The sequence below is a fragment of the Phocoena phocoena genome, chromosome 4 (genome assembly GCF_963924675.1).
Source record: "Phocoena phocoena chromosome 4, mPhoPho1.1, whole genome shotgun sequence".
Classification (NCBI taxonomy): Eukaryota; Metazoa; Chordata; class Mammalia; order Artiodactyla; family Phocoenidae; genus Phocoena; species Phocoena phocoena.
Window position 1 is genome coordinate 47,920,186 of NC_089222.1, and position 17,619 is coordinate 47,937,804.

The 17,619-nt window shown below is 42.0% G+C and overlaps 1 protein-coding gene across 2 annotated transcripts in view; it reads right to left on the reverse strand.

Annotated features, from left to right (window-relative positions):
* The window catches only part of GOLIM4 (golgi integral membrane protein 4), an 80,811-nt gene extending 65,932 nt beyond the window's left edge, over positions 1–14,879 (reverse strand). For both annotated transcript variants that reach the window (XM_065876777.1, XM_065876779.1), the window contains exon 1: positions 14,693–14,879. In XM_065876777.1, the coding sequence (XP_065732849.1) occupies positions 14,693–14,879 (187 nt within the window). The remainder of the gene's footprint in view (positions 1–14,692) is intronic.
* Between the last annotated feature and the right edge of the window lie 2,740 nt (positions 14,880–17,619).

Below are 17,619 nucleotides of genomic sequence, written 5' to 3' on the forward strand. Positions count from 1 at the left end.
TAAGGAGCCCACGAGCCACAACTAAGGAGCCCGCCTACCGCAACTAAGACCCGGCACAACCAAATAAATAAATAAAATAAATAAATATTTAAAAAAAAGAGAAAAAGTCAGAAACAAGATTATATGTTGTTTGATTTCATTTATGTAAAGTAAAAAAACAGGCAAAATCAATTCACAGCAATTATCCTTAGCGGGTGGGGGACAGTTAGTGACTGAAAGGAGCTCAAGGAAACTTCCGGGGTGCTGGTATTGTTATGTGTTTTGATCAGGTTGCTGATCATACAAAGGTGTTTGTGAAAATTCATCAAACTGCCTTGCTTATCATTTGTACACTTTTATGTATGTATGTCACAATTCATAATAACTAAAATGTAAAAAAAGAAAGTAAATGTTAGACTTGATTGGGCTATTCACATGCCCAGTGTTTTATTTGTGAAGTGTTTGATTTCTTTCTTCTCATGTCAAATATAGGAACTCAATATATTAAGTCTAAATGTAATTTTGTCTAGTTTTAGAGCTACAATATGTAACTAATTTTAGACTACATTTTAATATACATCTGTGTCGAAAATCAAATACACTGTTATTCTGAATGTGTTGAAAATTGTTTTCTTAGACAAATAATTCAGAGACAACTAAATGGTCAGTGTCACTTAAAATAAGAAAAATAATTTTAGTCTTTATATATCATGAATATATTATCTTTAAAATTACCTTTATTATATGATCATTGATAATACACAAAGCTAAATTTTCATTTACATAAAATCATTTCTATATCATGTGTCATGCAAAAATAAGGAAAAATAAACTCCTTTAGGGGTTTATGAGATTGTCTGGTATAATGAAAAGGTTATGAGAATTAGAAGGAAAGTTGGGCAAGAGTGTAGTAATAGAGAAAAAGAATGGTTAGAACCGTGGATATCTGCTGACAAATTCCAGACTTTCCACCAACAAGCTGTGTGAGCTCTGTCAGGTCAACACTGTCCAACAGAAATACACCATGAACCACGCTTGTAATTGTTAGATTTCTAGCAGCCACATTTTAAAAGGTAGGAAGTATATGTGCACTGCAATACACCAATAAGATCTAATGCGACCCAAGACTTCATCGAAATGTAGTGCCACCAAGGCAATAAAGCTGTGTTTAACAGAAAAATATTTCACAATGCTTTGGCTAAAAATTTTAAGTTTAAATTAGTTAAAATATGAAATTCCAGGGCTTCCCTGGTGGCGCAGTGGTTGAGAGTCCGCCTGCCGATGTGGGGACACGGGTTCGTGCCCCGGTCCGGGAGGATCGCGGTTGGGCCCGTGAGCCATGGCCGCTGAACCTGCGCATCCGGAGCCTGTGCTCCACAACGGGAGAGGCCACAACAGTGAGAGGCCCACGTACCGCAAAAAGAAAAAAAAAAAAAATGAAATTCCATTCCTCAGTCACACACTAACTGCACTTTAAGTGCTTCTGCCACACAGGACCAGTGGCTACCACACTGGACAGCACAGTTGTCAAGTCATTCGACCTCTCTGAAGTTCGCTTTCTTCATTGATAAACTAAAGGAGGTATTCGAGAGGAAGAATTCCCAGCGGAAATGTCTGCTAAGCCCACATGCCCCACTCAAAACACAAGCCACGCAGGAATGCAGCGCAGTGTCGAGGGATCCTATGACTTTTCAGACAAAGTTGGAAATCCGGATGCTCACATAAAATATCTTTCTTTTTCCATGTAGACAACTACCGTGAAATTTTTCCGAGCACTGTGTGGGCCAAACCAAAACATATCCATATGCTGCTCTTTGCAACCTGGGTTCTACAAAGCTTCTTTCCTGTTTTTCCAATCTGTGATTTATTTAGGAGTGATTTGGCTTCTACATCTGGAAACTAAAAAACACAGCTGGAGAATCAGTTGAGTGGTGAGCTTCAAAGCCCCCCTGTGAAGTCAAGGTGAAGCTACAGAGCCTGTGGTGAAAGTTAGCAGGATGCCGGTGTGGGCCCGTGCCATGTCTACACCCCAGGTTGCAGAGGTGTCTGAGAAAGAATCATCTGAAGGTTAGGGACAGCCCAAGCCCCTAATTTTGGATCAAGGACAATGTGCCGGAGAGAGGTGGAAAGGGCAGTGAAGCCAAGTTCACCACACTGACTATCACTCTTATTACCCTGGGATCCAATCCAGTGGAGCCTGCCTCCATCCTTCAGGGCATGAGACGCAGAGAGGGACACGGTGAACATGCTGGTGACAGTAGAAAGCTGCAGAGGTGAAGCAGCAAGTGGTAGCGCGAGCAGCCAGCAGCACCTTCCGAGGACACGGAGATGGGAAGTGGTGGGGGATGGCAGTGGACCCCAAGGAGGCCAGTTCTCAAGTCCAGCTGCGTCACCATCTGGGAATATTCTTAACTCTGAGGAGGCAAAGTAAAAAACTCTGTTTTGGAATAGGTGCTGTCAAAACCACCTTTTAGTTCCAGGGTGAGGGAGCCTTGGAAACTGAGAATTAGTAAGAGTCCTGAGTTAGGATTCAAGCAATTTGAGCATTAATCCCAAGTGTGTCACTGTCTTGCTGTGTGACTTCTGTTTCCCCAAATTCAAAATGGTAATAATATTGCATATTGCTTTACTCAACATCACAGGTTTTCAGGACCAAATGATATCATGAATACAAAGCAATTTGAAAAGCATAAATGTCTCATGTGATAGCAAGGCATTTTTAATTTATTACTTACTAAGCAATTACTAGTGGATTCTAGGAATGCAATTTATTAGATGTCATTTAAATCTCTAATCAGGATTCTTACATTTGAGGGAGGTGGAGTGGGTTTGGGCTTTAGAGGAATAGCAGTCAGCACTGATGACTCCATTACAAACCTGGCCACTTTCTAGAGGGTTCATGGTGTGGAACCAGGGGAAGTCAAATTCCAAGATGGACTTAAAAAAACCTCAGAAGGGGGAATTTGCCCAAAAGCAGGGGTTCTTAACCTTTTTCAGGTCACTGATGCTTTGAGGATCTGATAAAAGCTATAGCGTCTGTCTTGGAAAAAGGCACTTATACAAAATTGACATAAATTTTCAGAAAATTCATAGACCCCACAGATCCCAAATTGAAAATGCCACCCTCAGGAAAGAGAGGGTCACAAACAAGACACACGACGTGGTCTTAGACTGAGCTGTTGCCAGGTAGGAGGCAGTTTTGAGAAAAGCTGGAGGCCTGAAATAAAAGCAAAGCAGTCTTTCTTTAAAGGCTCGGTCTCTGCTCAAAGTATTGCTACCGTGGGACCCTCAGATGAACACTTCTCGGGGGCTAAAAAAGGGGTCTCACATGTGTTCACAAATACCATCATTCTAGCTAACTGGGTTAGAAGCTACTGCTTCCTTGGGCAGTTTCAACAGAAAAGAGCATCTGCTAGCTTAATCCATATGAACCCTGACCAACCCAGGGAGCAAAAGGTAAATGAGACAAAGACAATATGCAGCCTGTTAAGTGTCCCTAAGAACCACACTGCACATGTTGGAACTATACTGTAGAACACGTAGGGAATTTTCCCATTTTGGTTTTTGGGACAGATAACAGAGACCACATGTCCCAAGGGACTTACAATCACTGAGAGTATCACCAAGAGAAGTCCCCAGCAACCTAGCCTAACAGAGAGGATCACGGCAGCGATCTGGCACCCACATAGATAGCAGGAGAGCAGGAAGAGAATCACTGATTTCCTAGAAATTCAACAGCAACTTCTCACTGACAAGAACAGAACTCTCCCTGATTTGTGAATCAAGTACAGCCTCAAACATTTTGACAAAATATTCTCTACCCACTTCCCGATCTAATCTCTTACAGATATATGTTTAGGAAAGTACAATGGAAGTCAAATGGAAAACAGAAATATTCATCTCATGTATCTCTAATTATTAAAGTATGTTTGGAAGAGTGAGGCCATACTGTGAATTTGAAATTACAATTGTTCATAAAACATTTAATGACTTTTTCATAATTGCTCATATGCTCTATTTTTTATTTTATCGACATCACAAAAGAATAACTCATGTATTGCAATATTTAAAACCTGACTTTCAAAATAGGGATGAATGAACAAGTTGAAATTACTAGTCATGCAATGAATGCTCTTTCTTTAAATCAAAGAAATTTATCTAAGACCAGTTGAACTCCATTAAAAATTGTATCTTCTGATTATCAAATAATGAGGTCTTCACCAAGGACTGCAGGCTATATGAAGTCAGAAGGAACGTTCAGAAACAAATGAAAATACTATATGAACAAACACACTGCACTGCATTCCTATCTACTTGCCAAAGAAATACAGTCATTTGTAGGAGCAGGAAATTTTCACAAGTTGTCGATGGATTTTGAAACTCCCCAAGGACAGGATGGCTTCCACTTTGGGATTTCCCCTAACAGCCTCCTAGTTAGGTTTATACTTCAGAGAGATACCTGGAAATCTCTTCTAATTTTAATTCTTCCAGGTCAGATGGTTTAAACAGCAGATAATTTCCCTCTGTAGTTCCATGACTTCAAATGCCACTTCTCACTAATATATGTCAAATTAAATGGTAAATCACATTTTAATATATAGTAGAACATTTTTACCAAAGTATTATGTTGGCTATTCCAAGAATATAATTTAGAAAGGTGCCTGGCACATAGCACGTGCTCGAAGAATGCCAACAATGACAATGTCGTTCTCACCTTGTGGGAGGCAGCTACTAAGATGGCCCCAGGTGATCCTTACTTTCTGTTATTCTTGCCCTTGAGCACAGGCTGGACTTGGTGATTAGATTCTAATGAACAGAATATGGCAGAAAGTGATGAGTTATCACCTTCAAGATTAGGTTATTAAAATACTTTCACTTTCATCTTGGGTTCATACACACTCTCTCTCTAGCTTTCTCTTGGATCTCTTGCCCTGAGGGAAGCCAGCTATTATGTTTTAAGTTCCAGGTTGGAATCATGGGCCTTCAGAAAGGCCTGGATGAGTGAGATTGGAAGTGGATCTTCTGAGGCCTGCCAACAACCACATCAGCGAATTCTGAAGCAGATCCTTCAGTCCCGGTCAAATTTTGAGATGACTACAACCCTGATCAGCAGTTTGACTGCAACATCGTGAGACAGAGATCTTCAGAGAATCACCCAGCTAAGTCGATTCCTTTCCAGCAAAAACTGTGAGATAATATTTGTCATTCTAAGCTGATTCAGTTTGGGGGTAATTTGCTATGCAACAGGATAACTAATCCAGATTTTAGAAGTGGGGTGCTGCCATGACAAAAACCTAAAAGGTGGTAGAGGCTTTGGAACCATGTAGTGGGCCTAAGAAGAGTGCCAGTGCCAGTGTAAAGTGCCTTGGACACATTGTTCACAGAATTTTGGACTTTGAAGAGATTTCTATTAAGGGCATGAATGAAGGTGAGGAAAATCTTATTGGAAACTAGAAATTGCACGTGGCAAAAGGTTTAACAATACGACGCTTATGTGTAGTTACGTGACCTGCAGACCCATGCATTTATATGAGACGTTTACAAAGTGCCAAATGAACTGGGTGATTTAGTTAAGGAGCTTTCCCAGCAAAGTACTGAAGATGCTACCTGGTTCCTTCTTGCTGTTTATAGCAAACTATGAGAATATAAATCGGGGGAGGGACTACCAAACAAAAAAGGAGGCAGGACCTGAAGGTTTTGAAAATCCTCAGTCTCTCTAGACAGCAAACAATGCTAAAGTTAAGAAACAGTTTCCAAGCAAAGATCATTTCTAGGGAACTGAGAAAACATGGTCTAAAATGAGATCAATGGTGCAGCTTCTGAAATCTTTTGGTAAGCCCTGGGAAACGCGGCACCTCAGAGTACTATTCAATCAGACCACAGGATCTCCTACAACTTTAAGGGTGTGACTCACAGATACTCTCAACAGGCCTTTGGTAAGTTAAAGGGCATTGTCTCTCCCTTGCCTCTGCAGAAACTCAAGGTAGAGAAGGAATCATCTCCCAGATGGGTGTGGTTTTTTGTCTAACAGAGTAAACCTCAACAAGTTTCACAGGAGACCCACAAAAATTTTGAGAGGATTTTACCAGCAGATACACTGCCAGTTTGGACTGGAAGGAATGGAGATGGTCCTAAATGAAAAAAGGCCATAGATCCCCAAAATTCTACAGGCAGGAAGCAGACAGAAAACTCAGCTGCCAACACATGCTACCTTTCATGAAAAAAGGAAGGATGACTCAGTAGTCCATAGGGTAGAATCAAGAACCATGGAGAATTATTCCCAGGCCTGGACCTAGTTGAGGAACATTTGTCTAACTGGATTTCAGAATTTTCATGGACCAGCAACTCCTACCACCTTGCACTTTCCGCTATTTTGAATAAGAATATGTAGGTATCGTACGCCGGCCCCACTGTTGTATGTTGCTTATATGTTGAGGTTTAGTTTCACAGATCTACCAATGAAGAGGAACTATACTTGAGAAGTTGTACCTGAGGAACTATATCCAAGGAGCCATACCCACACCCGGATAAAACTTAGATGACTTCTGGATTTTGAGCTGATACTCACCTATCTAGTAAAGAGGATATATTTTTCATCTTCTAATAAAAGTGATGTTTGACATCAGTACTATTTAACGTGTTTTACAGAATCAAACCTTTAAAAAGGATATAAAGTCCTTTTAAAAATTATCTCTAAATGTTTGTTAATAGGTTGAGAGATTATTGCAGTAGGAAGCATAGAGTTACAATATTAAATCTCACTAATGTAAAACTTGATAAACTGTTCTACACTAACCAAACTAATCAAGCAATTTATCAGCTGCCCAATTTTAATTTACATTTAGAATACTTATTTTATAGTATCATAGCTATTGTCTAGAGCATACAAGCAACGTCAAAGTTCTCTTACATACCTTGATTTGTAGCATTTTTTTTTTTTACAAAAATTCCACTTAAAGAAGGGCTTTAAATGAGAGGTGAAATGGGAAATAGAATGTTTGACTCTCCTAAAATGATTATATATTTTTCTTAAGTTCACTTACTCTCAAAGGAAAGGACATGGTGTCATTCAAATGTTCTAAAATGCCTCATCCTTCAGAATGACAGCACATCTTTCACTTTTCTATTCACTACGTATCATATTGTGACATTTTATGTGTGAAAAATAGCTAAAGCAATATTTTTTTAAATGTCATACTATTATAACGAGCAATTTATTTCATGCCCATGTCCCTCCAGGCCATGAGCCTATTTAGTGAGCCTTATTAGCGTGGGGCAATGTCTGGCATGTCCTCTGGAAAAGCACCCACAGGCCAATAAAAACAAAGAACACAAGTGTGCCATTCAGAAATACATAGCATTGTTTAAAAATAGCAACACCCATGCTGCTCAGACCAAGAGGAGGGTGCTGCCAGTCTGCAGACGCAGCTGAGCGCAGGGAGGAGTGCTCCGCTGTTCTGGAAATCAGCGTATGTAGGCTCTGGGCTTAGCTTGAGACATATGCTAAGTGATTCATCCTCTTCAGGATTGTTTTCTTAACTGTAAAATTCAGTGTCTGTATCACCAAGTGATGCGTTCTTGAACGTCAGACATGCAGGTACTCATAACATGAGTTCTTATTTTATACATGCAAAACCTGCATAGGTACAATGGGTGGCCAAATGTTCACTTTTTACCCTAACATAAACTTCTAAAAAGGAAACTTTACACTACTACTTTGTAAATGAAAAATCTGACTTAACGTGCCATTAATGGGTAGTAACCGTAAAATTTAAATACAATAAAACAACAAAACAATTATTAAAGTCTAGCTGTCAGGCTGTTGGCTGCGTGAAGTCGGCTCTCTGAAAACAAATGAGCAACTATATCTAGGAGGGAGGCTGTAGTATCAAACCGAGAGTTTCTCCTTGACTTGCCAAGAAAACACTGAAAGGGAATTCAAAAGGGCAGAAGTTCCTCATGTGATCTGATGTTATTTTATGCAGCATCTGCAGATCACCTAAAATCAACTCCAGTGTCAACTAAAATCACCTTTTTCAACAGCACCAAATGTCCTATACTCTGGAAATGCTGCATCAAATAATCACACCTGTTACTTCTGATTCTAAATTTTATCTTGAATCCTCACATGACCCACCTAACCCACTTTCTCAAAACCTTTAATACTGTCACAGAGACACTAAAATAATTTTGAGGGCAATGGAGTACTGTGGAAAGAACACAGGCTAGGAAATCACATTGGGGTTCCAAGTGCGGAGTCATTAGATTCGACCTTGACACTGGCAACTTAATTTACCCCTCTGAGCCGCAGACTACTCCTTCACACCAAAGTGCTCAGTCAGGGTTAAGTGAGAAAATGCATGTAAGTGCTTAAGCCCAGCACCTGAATGTGGCAGACACTCAATAAATGGTATGTATTTAACATAATTTAATTCTTTCAAGGAAATTTTCAAATTTCTATCAAAATAAATTTGTTTCAAATAAGAGTGGCTCGAAAGAAAAAATACAGTTGGCCATTTTTATTTTACAGTAAAGTTATACATATTTCACTTCCAAACAAAGCTACAAAACCCATAAACCACTGACAAAAGTAGCAAAAACATTTTGTCCTCAGTGATAAAATAAGAACACTTATTTGTCAAAATGAAAAACAGCAACTCTTAGCTGCTACCATGCAAAGCGTTCTCAAGTCCTTTCTTACCAAAAGAGGGTCAATATAGTAGAAAAGACAGAGTGAGAGTGTCTTTAATCAAGTAAAAGTTTCAGCCAAGGTGGGCATATGGCTCTGAAAAGAGTCACAATTAGACCACAGATAATGACTCTATTACCTACTAGATGTAATACACGGTGGGCAAAATAAAAAGTAGCCCAGTATTAATCCTGCAACAGCAGTCCTGGTTACCTAGTAAATGTCATAGTGATGCGCTCTGGGATTTGTGCTAGTCACATTAGATGTATTATTTCTAGTGCATGCAAGTGTGCAAAATATCCCCAGCGAACTAGGAAGAAAGCGAAGTTCAGAGGGGTTACCTGCCTGCTCAAGGTCACTCCATTGGTAAACACCAGAGTTGCATTCTAACAGTATCTGATGCCAAACCCACTCCCCCTTCGCTAGTCCGTTTCTTTCTTTTTAGGACACGCAGATGTGGGCAAGAATCATCCCCAATGCTTTGAAATGTCATAAACTGATGTTAGTCCCCTTCTCCCTCTCTCACGTCTTCTAGTTTCTCTCAAATCATTTGCATTTTGGTCCTCCCGGCTTCAGTCGTCATTCTCAAACTCCAATTCACTCATTCCTTAAGTCTCTAAAACCTGGTCTCCTGTCCCAGCTCTTGGTAAGGCAGGAGGGAATTTTAAAAGGTCAAGGTAAGTTTTCCAATCTACTTGGATGTAGTGAACTGTATAACATGCCTGGGTCTTCTACCTCAGACTTAAACAAAAGGCTCACAGATACTGAGCAATTCTCTTCCTTGGCGAGTTCCAATTTACAGGGACGACTAAGGCAGGTACAGTGTGTGGAGTCACACATATTCGTGCATGTCACATGTATTTAACAGAATGTTTAACTGAGTCATATTTTCAAAAGTTATCTAGAAGCTTTTATCTTTTATTCAGAAAATAAATCTTAAGGCAGGGTTTTACATAAAGAGTTTTTATGTCTGTTCCATTTTTAAAATAGAACAGAACTAAACAAAAACAGCTTGATAAATTTCACCTTTTAACTGCTCCATGTATGTACTTCAGTGAAAATGTCCATTTAATAGACAACATCTAATTGATGTTTGTGTGTCCTAACTTTGCACTTGAAAACGAGTATCCCTACTACGCATTGCCTATACCCGTGGGGCTAAATTACTGAGGTCTGTGAACCACTCCATTGTACATGAAGTTCCCCAGTATTCCAAAATGCAAGTATCACCCTTCTAAGCACTGTACACCTGCTAACACTACTGATCCTATGACAAACTATTATAAACATTATCTCCAGTTTATTATCCTGATTATTACATATGATGAAAGCAAATCACAGAGATGTTAAGTAACCCAAGATCACCCAGCTGGTTAAAAAAAATATACATATATATATATAGCAAGACATCAAATCCAAGAGCTCTGACTCCTCAGCCCACATCCACTACATTTCACTGCTCACCGTATAGAAGCACATTCATTGGCAGAGAGCCAATGAATATATAGGTATAGACCTATGTATTTATTGATCACCTACTACAGTATATGCCAAGCACTTAGCACTGGAGATGAAAGAATTTTTTAAAAGCCTGGTCCTGAGCTGAAGGAGAACTTTTTATTTTTTTTTAAAAGCAAATTCAGGGTAGGTTGAAAACAAAGAAGAAACCAGATACAATATGTTTTCATGCTCAGGCAAATGGGCCATTCTATGTCTCAAGGGAACATAATGCAAAGGACAACTAACTTGAATAACCATGTCACCCTTAGAAGCACCAAACGTGTTTGTTTTAAATAACTGTAATACACTTATCTGGAATAGGAGCATAGAAGACATCATATGAACCTTTTCTTTTTTTCTTTTTTCTTTTTTTTTTGCAGTACGCGGGCCTCTCACTGTTGTGGCCCCTCCCATTGCAGAGCACAGGCTCCGGACATGCAGGCTCAGCGGCCATGGCTCACGGGCCCAGCCGCTCTGTGGCACGTGGGATCCTCCCGGACCAGGGCATGAACCCGTGTCCCCTGCATTGGCAGGCGGACTCTCAACCACTGCACCACCAGGGAAGCCCTATGAACCTTTTCTTGATGGTTTCTGGTCATCACTGGGAAGACCAAGAGCACTGCAATAATGTAATACAATGTTTTAAGAATGAGGGACTGTGGGAGGGAGGGAGACGCAAGAGGGAAGAGATATGGGAACATATGTATATGTATAACTGATTCACTTTATTATAAAGCAGAAACTAACACACCATTGTAAAGCAATTATACCCCAATAAAGATGTTAAAAAAAAAAGAATGAGGGACTGTTTGCCCCCCCCAAAATTTAAATAGTTACATCCCTCTCCCAGATCTTATTGCACAAGGTTACTGCCTACCTCTGGCAATCACACCCTCTCCTAATCTGACATGATATAAAGAGAGTTAATTAGTAACCAGACTTGAATTCTAAATTTAAATTGTCAGGGAGGGTCCCTTATCCAGAGTAAAGTACTTGGATTTATTCCAGTCTGTCTATTTTCTTTGATGTTCATTTAGGTACAACAAAAAAGGAGCTAATTATAAAAACAAATTCTGCCAATTTCAAAATTTTACCCATGGCAACCCTGGGAAGAGAAAATGATCAACTATCTCAAACAGGGACTGCTATGATAACAACAGCTAATGTTGAATGAGCAGTACCTACTATGTGCTAGGAGCTTCACAGGTATTAATTATTTTATCCTCACAATATTTTATAAAATAGGTCACTCTAATCTCCATTATATAAATAAGAAAAATGAGGCCCAAGATGATGCAGAAAGTTGCAGGGCTAGAATTTGAATCACATGCTTGGGGTAAAAGAAGAAAGCCTCAAATGTCCTTGCAGCCAAGCCAGCGAAGTAAATGTGCGAATCAGCTCAGCCTTAAGATTACAGAGCTGTGGTTCTCGACCTCAGCTGCACGTTGCATTCACCTGGGGAGATTGCCAGGTGGGTTCCACCCCACAGATTGTGACTTAATTGGACTGGGAGCTGCCCCCAGGTAACTGTGATGGGCAGTCAAAGCTGAGAACCACTGTTTATAGACACAGAAAACGGAGCATGGCCCCAAAAGCATTTTTGCTTTTTTTGTTTTGTTTTGTTTTTGGCTGCTTGGCGAGGAACATGGGATCTTAGTTTCCTGACCAGGGATCTAACCCGCACCCCCTGCAGTGGAAGCTCCGAGACTTAACCACTGGATTGCCAGGGAAGTCCCAAAAGCAGTTTTTTTTAAAAAAATTTTAAGTTAACTAAACACTGCGCTGGTCAAAGGTTGTTACTACTGCTTCTGCCACCAGAGGTAACCTCTGCCCCACTCCTCAATATAATTAAGGAACACTATGGATGGAAGATAGAGAGGCTGGCAGACACAGACATTTGTTTTTAGTGGACGGAGCATTGCCAAAGTCTGGAACTTTCCCCATGTAACCCCTGCCATTTCCTATTTATGGAACTGTTCTACTCCAAAATACACTTGGAGTTAGACATAACCTACTTTCAGAATAATGTCTGGTGACAACCCATTATTAAACTGAAGATGACCTAAATACATTCATTTAACAAATGTATACCTTCAGATTACATGGCCAAATTACTTAACGTTTTTCAAGAGGCATTTTTTAAAAAAAGAAGGCCACTCATAATTAACTCTGATTTTAATCCAAGCCAGGTCAAGAGATCTCACACAACGAAACAAGTCTTAAGAATGGAGAGTTTAATGTCCCAAAAACAAATCTATATGTGTACACAGCACCGCTGAGTAAAATGTCATTTGTCATTGGAAAAGGGAAGCAAAAGCTGCGTACCATCAGAAAATCTTCATTAAATGGCCTGCAGATGTGAAATCCAAAATAAATGCTACAGAACAGAATTGTGAAAAAATAAGAATTGTAAAAAAAAAAAAAAAAAAAAAAGAAGAAGAAGAAACTGTAGCCTGCTTGGGAAATCATTCTTCACACATAATCATATTGCAACTGTGCAGCACCACAATTCAAGAGCAAATGGCAAAACACTAAATTAAGAAATGGACTGTAAGGCCACTTGTTCCAACTAGCTACAACATTTCTTTTCATCTCCTGCAGCAAAGCAAATGTTGTGTATTTTAATGGTCTTGTATTACCACTTACCACCCCTCTCCCCCACTACCAACACCAAAAGAAGGCAAATAAAAGGGGGAAAAAAACTGAGATGGATTTTCTAAATGGAATACTGCAAAGAAAGGCCATGACTCAGAAATCAGGGCCTCCTCAGTCAATGAGTTCCAGCACTGGGAGTTTAGGCAAATGTGCTACTTGGGCAAAATAGTTCATTGTTGTTACTTGGTTTTTTTCAAAAAGCAGACTAGGAAGCGAAGTCTGAGAAAGCAGACAAAAGTGATTGGAACTAGTTTTCTCATCACAGTTAAAATTTGTTTGTTCACTGAATAAATATATACATTGACCCCCTCCTGAGTGTCAGGCACTGTGCAGTGCTGAGGATGTATTGGTGAATGTGACAGCACCTGCTCTCATGAGTCTCCTGAACTAAGAGAACAAGGCATCAACCTTGCATAATCCACCATATACACCCTTCCAGTCACGTGTGTGAAAATCCAGTCCTGCCACTGTACTACTGGATGGCAAGTTTTTCCCTTGGTCTAACTGCCGCTGGTGTCTTCTAAGTAAACAAGTAAATAAATAAATATCCATATTTTGCATACCAACATTAACTCATGGGTAAATTTCAACAAGTTTTAAAGAAAAACATTTTTAAAGTAAGACTGAATCAAAACAGATTTTCCTTTTGAACAAAGCCCAGCTCCTATTTTCATTGCCTGTGGCTATACAGCTTCAGTAAGCTAAAAATACTTCCTTTGTTTCTAAGTCGGGAAAAGCAAGTAAGACCAAGAATCAGAAAACATTCAAAATAGCTAAAGCAACGAAAAGGTATCTGTTTTATATTTGTATAAATATACAATGACAGAAACTATCCATGCAGCTTGTATCTTCCTAGAAATATGAAATAAGCTATATTTGCATGATCAGCAAGGACTGTCAACATTTCACTACTCAGAGCCCTTTACTATTATTACTTTTTTTGGTGGGGAGAGGACTGCATAAGTGTTGAAAACTAACCACAAGTATAAGAAAAAGCTTTCAAAAAATACGTAAAGGATGACTCTGCTCTTAACAAGGCCACATGGTGCTTACTTTGCAGTCATGCATCGTTTATGTTCCTGAAATTTACGTTAAATGGGATTCTAAAATAGAAGGATAGGAGCTTTCCGTCTTTCTGCAGGTATTGCTCACATTGTGTTTGCTGTGTGTCTGGCAAAGTGAAAAACCAGGTTTCTCCTCTTGCACCTCTCCGGGACAAACTGAAAGTTATAAAGTTTTTTTTTTTTCTTTTTCCAAAAACATACCTGCAGTATGGTGAACAGTAGCGTGGACTTTTCCAACACATCCAACATCTCTAAAGTCACACTACTGAGTTAAGAGATAAGCAACTAGCAGGTCTAGGCTCCATTCGACTGGGCCATTAGTTTGGACCACCAGGTCATGGCTTAATTTCCCTTGAAGAAACAGAAGTTTGAGAAATCTCGGCCGAACTCCCCATTTCTTAGGCTACTGACGTCAACTGGAAAGCAAATGCCTAGAAACCAGGAAACCATGCCCCTCCGGATCGGCTGGCAGGAGCGGAGGCAGGGATCCTGGTTTGTCTGCCCGGGTTGCAGCCGGGCCTTTGACAAGGGCTGGGGTAAAAGACTCAGTGTGTACCCGCCCATCCATCGCCCAGCGGAACCTGGGCTGGCGCTGCCAATTTCAAATGTAACCACCGGAGGAAGCGGGAGGATGCGGATGTGTCATCTCTGACACTCCGGGGTCCGGCGGGGCTTGCCTCTGATGTCCCTGAAGGTCAGAGGTGGTGCCCGCGGTGCCAACAGCTCATCAAAACCACTTTTCCAGTCGGGGCGGGAGGCGCGGGGCAAAGTTGGCCACCGGCCGCGCGCGTCCCGTTAACCGTACCTTGTAACTGGGCGGAAAGGGACTCCTGGTGCTGCTGGTACTTGAGTGCCACCGCTTCGGCTTTCCGCAGCTGTGTCTGCAGCTCGTAGTAGAGCATCGCGCCATAGAGAAAGCCGAACACCACGGTCAGCAGCAGCAGCGTCTGGAAGATCCGCTTCTGCTTTCGGGAGCACATCCCGTTTCCCATAGTCCCGTCGGGACCCCGCGCCGCGGCCGTCCTCGCCGCCGCCGTCCCTTCCTCCCCTCGGACCGAGCGGGCGCCTCAGCAGCGGCCGCCGCAGGAGGTGGCCGGACGCAGCATGAGGAGGAGACGCGAGACACAAAAGCTGGGCCGGAGGGTAAGTGGCGCCCGCTCAGCCTCCGCGCGCCGCGGGGCGTGCAGCCATCGACGCCGCCGGGGCAGCCACCGCCGCCAAACTTTGGCGAGGCTGACTCTCCTTGAGTGCCTGGGCCCGGGAGGGGGCCCTCCGCATACTTCTGAGCGGGCTGTCCTCGCGCCGGTCCGCAGATGCCGCCTGCCTTGTTCCCTCCTCCCCACTTTTTGGCCTGGCTGCCCCCGGCGGCGCTCGGAGTCCCGCCCCTGCCGCTCCCCGCCCCCTCGCGGCAGCTCTCACTGCGCGACTTTGTTGCCACCAAAAGGAGGGGGTGCGCGCCCAACAAAGGGAGCCGGGCTCCAGGCGGCGCCTCAGCGCGCGGCCCGCGGGGATGAGTAGTTGGGTGGGGGCCGGCTGCCCCGGCCGGGTTTGGGGGACGGCGGGCCGGTGTCACTGACGCGGCTGCGGAGCCTCGGCCGCCGCCGCCTCTCACTTAACTTACGTGTCACCCACGGCCCAGCTATTCTGGCCAACGGGATTCCGGGAGGAAGTCCCACTCGGGCTCCCCGCTCATTGGGCCCGTCAGAGCCGCCCTTCCCTCCCTTCGGGGAGGCAGTGCCGGGCTCGATTGGACGCCCGCTTTGTCCGTCAGACCCCGGGGCCGCGCCTTCCCTCGAACGCGGGGGCCGGCTAGGGCCTCCGTGGGCCGCGCGGCCGCCTGGCGCGGGGTTACGCCCATGTCGGGTGCTGGTGGCTGGGAGAGGCCGCGGAGCCAGCGGCGGGGAGGTCGGAGTGAGCGGGCGACGCGTCCCGGGTGATGGCTGGGAGAGATACGGGTGTGTGTGTGTGTGTGTGTGTGTGTGTGTGTTTGTGATCCTGCCCTTGGAACGCACGTGGGGAAAGGAGTACAGTGTACAACGTCGGAGAGAGTGGATAGGAACAGCTGTGTACACTACACCAAGCACCCTTTCTTTCCCTGTCCAGTGGGCAGATGCGGCAGGCACACGGGATAGCTACACGGTCAGCACAATTTTCTTGTGAACCGGAGATGCCTTGCCTACTGAGTTTTGCCCCATCCAGTGCACTATCACGGATGCGTGTGTCCCCATAGATGGCAAGACACAAGTCCGGAGACTCGAGCGCGCTAGCATGCTAGACTTACTGCTCAACTGTACACGTGGGTTGGGGAAATCAGCTTGTCTTTGGCAGAGGGGAAAGAAATGATCTCATATGTTTCCCCTGTCTGCAAATAAAATAATTTTAAAACAGATCTTACGGGCTGAAATGAGTATGCATTTATTTTGTCATATGTATTTGTTTTATTGGCAAAAATACATCAGTTACACTGCTAAGTTACATTTTAAAGGCCAACAAAGGTTCCCTATGTAAAAACAAGTAAAACAAACATAATAACTACAAACCTCTTCAAAGAAAATCCGTAGTACATTTGTTCTTTCTATGTACTTGAGGGAAAAAAATTGAGGTTATGCATAAATTATAATTTTGTTTCTGCTCTTGACCTAAATTCTAAAAAAGTAAATATTTCTCAAATGCCTCAGTCATGTCATGGAATTTATCACATACTGCATACTTTTAAAGATACTTCAACCAGATTTTAGTTATCACTATTAATAATGGCCAGCGAGTACTCAAAATGAGGGTAGATCTGTTTAGCCACAAATACAACTTAAAGACAGCCCCTGGTGCAGAAATTTTTTAGTGTTAAAAGCCATAAAAGTAACCAAATTTACAACCTAGTCAGCCTGTGACGTTTATATTACCATGAAAACTAAGTGTGCCTGGCATGTGCTTTTCCCTAATAAATAACTTACATTATATTTTTTAAATGCTTTCATTTACTATCTCATCACAGCCAGGTTAAATATTTGGCTCACATACTGGTAAATAAAGAAAGCAAAGCTTATCAAAGTACTGTGATAGCTCTAAGACCTTCTAGAAAGCTAGGAGCGCAACAGGATTATAACCCAGGTCAGAATCTTCCTCTTTCGATCTCTTTCTCCTATAGAAGCCGGGTCCTCATTCTTTTTAAGCAAGTTATATAAACAAATTATATCTGGTCCATTAGCGTGAGAACCTAATTTAAAGAGAAAAAGGTCTGAAGTTTTAGTTTTTGTCCTGTCATGTAAATATTATGTAACGTTACTTGTTATTGAATTTACCACTGTTTAAATTTCACTCTTTCAATGTGACTCAAGACTGGAAACTGAGACTGGATAATTCCTGTGACCTTGTCAGAATTCCTCGTAACTAAAAATTCCTCACCGTTGTCAGTGTACAATTTGCTAAACAAACTCTTCCTCCAAAAAAAAACTACCAAAACTGCTCTGGAAGAAGTTAAGTTTTATAGCAACAATCCTTGCCCATACATGAATAGATAATTATCCTAGCCACAAAAGAAAAAGAAGCTGTCTAGAGGATTGGGAAATTATTGCTCATATTGCTTACACAGTATGCAGTATTTGGTTGTTTTTCAAAATCTTTGGAAAATTCCTGTGCTTCCAAAATACATGATTACTCATTTTAAACCTCTGATTTCTTCCCAAAGTCTGATTTCAGACTCCGAAGGTATTCTTTGCCTAAAGCTGCTGGCTG